We start from the raw sequence: 6,472 nt of genomic DNA, 5'->3' as shown, positions 1-6,472 counted from the left end.
CACAGCCGAATTATTGAACACATACAGTACAGTTAAATAATACCGAGATGGTTTTCATGACTGGGTCGCTCGTGTACATTGATGCCGTTATTCTGTGGCTAATAAGTTGCAATAAATTCGGGTTATTAATCAATTTATTTAAATAAATAAATAAATAAATAAATAAATAAATAAATAAATAAATAAATAAATAAATAAATAAATAAATAAATAAATAAATAAATAAATAAATAAATAAATAAATAAATAAATAATATGTTGCCCTGCCAAAATGAAGATGCATTGTGTCCATGCACATAACCTTTTTCTATGAGGTCCTGCACCCGGCAGCTTTAATTATTCATTAATCAGGAACATTGAGAGGAGGGCAAAATTGATTCCTTCTGACATTCATGATTGAATTAGACTTGGACCTTCTCTAACTCCCCGCAACTGCACTTTCCTATTACAGTTTTTCTCGGTTGTTTTGGTAAATTTCTCAAGTCAGAATTTAATTGCTCAAAACTATTTATACAACTTTCATGCCGTTGTCACATCATCATTGCATAAAAAATAAAGGCCATGCTGTATTAAGTCTATTGTCAATTTGAATGGCCACAGAAATATTTGCTTAAAAACTGTATTTCCTAATCACAACAACACAAACCATGTATAAACAAGTAGTTATGCATTGAAACGAGACAAATGAGCTTCTCGTCATGCAAAGTTTAGCATGTTGCCTTGGTTTCCCACCTCTGATCTATGTGCATTGTGTACGCTGCACAAATGCTCATTAAAGTTATTCATTTTAAATGGCATAGTTGCAATTTGACATTTAAGCCACAAGAGAGCGCACTCGGACCACCAACTGAAACGACGTGCCACGTCATCGTCTGCGTCCACATTGGCTCCTCCCCTTTCAACTCGGAATACACGCGCTGTTGTTTTGATTGACACCACGGGATTCAGGGCTTCAACTTTTGTTTTACCCTCGCTCGTCAAGAACATGTATTAAGTCCCTAAACAACCATGTCTGAAATGCTCATGTCATCAACGGAGGAAACATCACTGTGTCCAATGCAACTAGACGAGCATCCCGATGGTGTACGAAGCTTCCTGGTGGTGGATGACCAGGAAAACCTGCAGGTGAAGTTAGCTAACAATCGCTAACAATTAGCTGCTAAGCTAAGAAACGAAATCATAAACAACTCCGAGCGGATGTTGTTAACTACGTTGTATTGTCAAATACATTCATCTCGACACTTTTACCCTTTGTCCCAATTACTGTCAAGCTTAACTGTATATTGTTGTGGCTGTTCGTGGAAAGTCTAATAACGATTTTGGTTTTCTAAAATTGACACACGTGACTCATCCAGAACCAAACAAACCGTTTGGGGATCATTTTGTTGCTCATCAATGCAGTTCAATGAGCAGATTGTTTATTCTTTTCATCTATTTATATCTGGCTATCATGTCATGTTGCCCACTGCTATAGATTTTTCTGCACTGGCTTAACCCAAATCCTAAACTAGGCATAGAAAGTATGAGAAAGATAAACAGATCAACATAGATAGACATCTATACAGTACTTGTCAGTCTCAATGGGCCATATTTTTCCTGTTAAACTTTTTTTTTTTTGATGAACTGTGATGAACTGTGATTTGCTGTGTGTCAGATCTAGCTGGAAATAAAAGCTGACCTTTTGATCCCCTTTCTCTTATTTGTCTTTGATATCAAAGCCAAGTGTTTTAAGTTAACACCAAAAATTAAGTAATCGGCCTCACAGTTTCAATAGTTTCAGAAGGGAGATTATGTGATAGCACTGTTTTCTAGATTTCGTCCCGGTCCAGTCTAAAACACAATTCCCTGTTTTCCTTCCAGGTCCGCAGTGAGTCCGATTTTGTTGAACGGCTCAACTGTGCGGATGTGGGTGGTGTCAAAGTACTCTCCATCTTTGGGAACACCGGGGACGGCAAGTCACATACGTTGAACCATATCCTGTTCAATGGCGAGAGTGTGTTTTTTACATCCAAGTCCCCCAGCTCCTGTACGGTGGGTGTTTGGGCCGCTTATGAGCCATCCCTCAGCCTGGTTGCCCTGGATACTGAGGGTTTGTTGGGAGCGGGCTTGTTGGGATCAGCTACCAATCAAAACCAGAGAATGAGGCTTCTGCTCAAGGTAATTGTACATCAGTGATTGCTTAATGCATTGTTTTATTTAGTTTGCATTTGTTTATGTTTGCTACCCCAGTGTAAATTTTGCCATCAAGTTCCTCATCTCCACTCTTCCAGGTCCTGGCAGTGTCAGATATAGTAATCTATCGGACCCGAGCCGAGCGTCTACACAGCGACATGTTCCAGTTTCTGAGCAGTGCGTCGGGGGCCTATCTGAAACACTTCACCCCTGAGCTTCGGGCCCTGTCAAGCCGCTGCGGTTTGGATGTTCCCCTCTCATGTCTTGGACCTGCTGTCATTGTCTTTCACGAGACCATACGCACAGAGCCTTTGGGCCGCGGTAAGGATTGCGACAGAGCGGCCGACACTTTTGCTGATTTCATTCCATATGATGCAACGTGTTCTCATGTGCCGGTAAGATTCAAAGATGGCTGGCAATGGCGACATGCAGCTCCAAAGGCGGTTTCATGATCTGGGCTTGGGTACCGATGCCTTCAGTTCAGTGCAGTACGTGGGCACCCAAACGGTCACTGCTCCAACTGACTACAGCCAACTGCTGGAGGCTCTCGGACAGCAAGTGCAAAACACTCACACACGTTCGCCCCGCCATCCTGGCATCGTGTTTCGAGCTTTGCAAGTAAGCGGTGCATGTTGGTGTAATAATACACATCCATTAGACACAAACAGTACTGGAGGTTTGCATGCACGCTCAACAATATTTTGCTTTTCAATAGACCCTCAGTGAACGCTTCTGTGGTGACCTCCCAGAGGACAAGCTGAATCTGCACACTTTCTTCCCAGATGAGTACTTCACCTGCTCTGCGGTTTGCCTCAGTTGCAAGTAAGTCAACGTTCTTAAAGTTCTAAAGTCTACACACCCCATTCAAATGGCAGGCTTTTGAGAGCTTTAAAAAAAAGAGACCAAGATAAATCACCGCAAAAGATTTCCACCATTAAATTCCAGGGTGTCACCATCATAAAAAAGGTTTTATCTCCTTATTAGAATCACTTTAATAATCAATATTCCAAACTTTGAGCGTACACAGTGTGAGGCAAATGGCCCTTGCACGTGCTTGCTTGTAAAATTTCAAATTTGCTGTGTTGCTCTGATCGATGTACTGTTTGGCGTGGGCTCCAGTATCCGCTGCAAGAATGGAATGAACCATTTGCGAGACAGGGTCCCTCACATGGCAGATGGACTGTGCCAATATGCACACCAGTACAACAACAAAGTCCTTATCTGTAAGGTATGATACGCTCCTGACGTTGTGACGTAAACAGAATCTTGTTTTGATTCTCCGAGATGGGTTAGAGTTGAATCGATATCGTGTCGCCCACCAGAGGTGTTATGAAGGTGGAAGAGAAGTGACAGTTGTGCCAAAAACCTCGGCGTCCGCTGACAACCCGTGGTTTGGTCTTGCCAAGTTTGCCTGGTCGGGGTAGGTCTCGCGCTACATTTCCCACCATCTACTTCTTTTGTGTTGAATGTCCGCTTTTTTTTTTCGCAGCTACGTGTTGGAGTGTGCCAGCTGTGGCGTCATCTACCGCAGCAGACAGTACTGGGTAGGAAACCAGGATCCCGAGAGCAGCATCGTGCGTTCTGAGGTCAAACACGTTTGGGAGGGGGTAGGTCATCCATCTGTTGTTTCTTCACAAGATAGGATTTTAAAAGGCCATTTGTACTCCTCCTGTCGTTGGACATTGGCATTTTCTTTCAATTAAACACATTTTCACATTGTCGCCTTCCAGTCGGACACTTTCCTCAGCAACCACCAAAATGCAGCCCAGAGGGTCTTGGATGGGATGAACTACGTGATCCAATCGGTGTCGGAATACAGCACCGGCCCCACTAAAGCTGTCACCGCTTGGCTCACTGACCAGGTGGCGCCACCGTACTGGAGACCCAACACGGAGATTACAGTAAGTGACAAACGCACAGACTCCAGAGATGAGAAGTCTTTCATTTTACGATCAAGAAAATAACAATACCCCGTGTGCTCGTTAGGCATGTCACGGCTGTCAAAAAGCGTTTGAGGAGGCCGAGCGCAAGCATCACTGTCGGTCATGCGGCGAGGGCTTCTGTCACCTGTGCTCCAGCCACAGGATGCCGGTGCCAGAGAGGGGTTGGGGTAGCAGCCCCGTCAGAGTTTGTTTGGCCTGCTATCGTCAGGGAGGACCGCACGAAACCAACAATCAGGGTAAGACATAAACATCCCACTGGTGACCTTTTCACTTTTGGAGGTTCAACCAAAGTTACACGAAAGGGGAGCCATTTTTTTCTGTCAGCATTTATTATTGTATGTTTGCACCGCTAAGCTATAAATAGGACCACAAGATGGATTTCCTTTGTCTCTCTTTTTTTCTTTTTATTAGTGTGTAAAGCAGAGCCCCGTGGTCTCATCGCTCGCAGGGTGGCGGAGGTGGCTCAGTCCACTTTAGACATCTTCAGCACTGCAGTAGACTACCCACTCTGTGAGTTTCAAGTCATGATCACAGTTCCAACTTCTGCATTTTTCTTGGCACTGTCAAAACCTTCGACCACTATTTTCATTGTAGGCATTGTTAAGGATGTGGCTCGACCAGACTACTGGGTCCCGGATCAGGACATCACACAATGCCACCAGTGCTCGAAGGTCTTCACTCCAGTCATGTCCAAGCACCACTGCAGAGCCTGTGGTCAGGGGGTGTGCGGCCCCTGCTCCACACACATGAAACCCGTACCGTCAAGAGGGTGGGACCACCCGGTGAGAGTATGCGACAGCTGTGCCGCTTCCACCGATGGTCTCTGAAGTACGGCCCTTAAGTCTCCAATCAAACTAAATGACAATCTGATGCCCCAAAGAAGGCTTAATTTCAGAAGCTGGCCTGAATGAAGAAGAAAAAAAAAAACTCTTCCGCCGTCTCCAATTGATTTTGCTCCATGTAGAAGCAAAACTGATCAGAGCTCAGTGGTCGGCTTTATTGCAGATTTCAGCTGCTCTCACTTGTCTCTAAAATATCGTGACAATGGCTTGAAGTCCTCCGCCAAGCAACCTGTAGGGGAAAAGTGGAGAACAAAAGAACCAGTGGGAGATTTTCACCTACTGCAGTTGTAAGCTCTGTTCCAAACATGGGAATAACTTCCTATATCTTTTGAGGCTCCGAATAATTGGAGGGGATTTTATTGTTTAATTGATTAGACATCTGGAGGTTAAGTTGACGGATGGAGTTCACTTTGAAGACCAGCGTGACTGCATAGTGTCCGCGAAATGTCTCCTTGCAATAAATGCTTGCCTGTATGCGCACAGACGCAATGCCGTTCAAAATGTCTAATTCCTAAATCACATATCATTCTTGACCAAGCAGCCACAGTGTGGGAAAATAAATGGAGCATTATATTGATAGACATTCCAATGTCTGAAATACTCTTTTGAGCAAGTTGGCCTGCCTCTCTCTCTCTCAGGCTCATCAAACTGGATCATTAGGTTATGCTGATGGTTAAATTAATTCTTTAGTGTAGGAAATACATCATGTTGGGACTTGCTGTATGTAGGTTTCTATACCTAACAAAGTTATCTGAAAAGTTTGTGTTTATTGTTGTTTCTTTTAAATAAATGAGGCCAAATTGTCCTCAAAACAATCCTGTTTCTTTCAGTTCTCTCACTCACACTTGTTCATTTTAAATTCCGATTAGAGGTGGTCAACTGGCAGCCTGAAACTACACTGAGTGACCTTGATAAATTGAAACAAAAAAATGGAATGTTTTTTTTTTTTTAACACACTCCACTAAAAAAAAAAGATAAACGAAATCTGATCTCGAGGGCGCTCCTTGAATTTAATGCTTCTCAAATAGTGGGCGCGGTGCTATTCCTGGGGGGGCGCGTGTGACCCTGGGGAACAGGCTTTTTTTCTGGCAGTACTAGAATAAAGTGTAATTGCGCGTTTACTACAGCAGGGGGCAGTGGCGCTCTCATTGTTACTTCTGTCACGTTAGCGACAGTGCAACATTTTACGACTTACAAGACAAGTTAGGATAGTCACGGTGGGGAGGGGGGGCGCGAATAGTTTTCTTCTTGCTAGGGGGGGGCGTAACAGAAAATAATTGAGAAGCACTGGGTTAAATAAAGGTTAACCTAAAAAAAAAAAAAAAAAAAAAAAAAAGTGAACCCTGAACTTTGAACCCGCGGTGACCCCGCGGTGACCCGCGGTGACCCCGCGGTGACCCCGTGGTGACCCCTGGGTGACCTTTGAACCCTGAACTTTTAACTCTAGTTAAAAATCGAAAATGTGCACATGACCCCGTGAACTTTGAACCGACCTTTGACCCCTGGGTGAACTTT

The 6,472-nt window shown here is 43.9% G+C and overlaps 1 protein-coding gene across 2 annotated transcripts; it reads left to right on the top strand.

Annotated features, from left to right (window-relative positions):
* The first annotated feature begins 902 nt into the window (after positions 1–902).
* si:ch211-11n16.2 (zinc finger FYVE domain-containing protein 1) lies at positions 903–5,772 on the top strand. 2 transcript variants are annotated; one of them, XM_061281446.1, is made up of 12 exons: positions 903–1,125; positions 1,861–2,157; positions 2,271–2,493; positions 2,573–2,790; positions 2,888–2,994; positions 3,292–3,400; positions 3,495–3,592; positions 3,662–3,779; positions 3,903–4,073; positions 4,159–4,351; positions 4,527–4,625; positions 4,710–5,772. In XM_061281446.1, exons 1-12 carry the CDS (start codon positions 1,009–1,011, stop codon positions 4,940–4,942), a joined length of 1,983 nt encoding a protein of 660 aa, XP_061137430.1. In that variant the 5' UTR covers positions 903–1,008; the 3' UTR covers positions 4,943–5,772. The 2 variants fall into 2 exon arrangements, with proteins under 2 accessions (XP_061137430.1, XP_061137431.1); XM_061281447.1 differs by lacking the exon at positions 903–1,125 and having other exon boundaries at positions 1,873–1,951; positions 2,022–2,157.
* The last annotated feature ends 700 nt before the right edge of the window (positions 5,773–6,472 follow it).

The sequence above is a fragment of the Syngnathus typhle genome, linkage group LG6, assembly GCF_033458585.1.
Source record: "Syngnathus typhle isolate RoL2023-S1 ecotype Sweden linkage group LG6, RoL_Styp_1.0, whole genome shotgun sequence".
Taxonomy (NCBI): domain Eukaryota; kingdom Metazoa; phylum Chordata; class Actinopteri; order Syngnathiformes; family Syngnathidae; genus Syngnathus; species Syngnathus typhle.
Note: the sequence above shows the minus strand (reverse complement) of the source record. Positions and strands in the feature narration are given on the sequence as shown.

Excerpts from the sequence above, each read along its gene's own strand:
- si:ch211-11n16.2 (XM_061281446.1), top strand. The coding sequence starts at position 1,009 with ATGTCTGAAATGCTCATGTCATCAACGGAGGAAACATCACTGTGTCCA. Across the intron at positions 2,995-3,291 it reads GCGGTTTGCCTCAGTTGCAA|TATCCGCTGCAAGAATGGAA; the intron begins GTAAGTCAACGT and ends CGTGGGCTCCAG. Across the intron at positions 3,780-3,902 it reads TCAAACACGTTTGGGAGGGG|TCGGACACTTTCCTCAGCAA; the intron begins GTAGGTCATCCA and ends GTCGCCTTCCAG.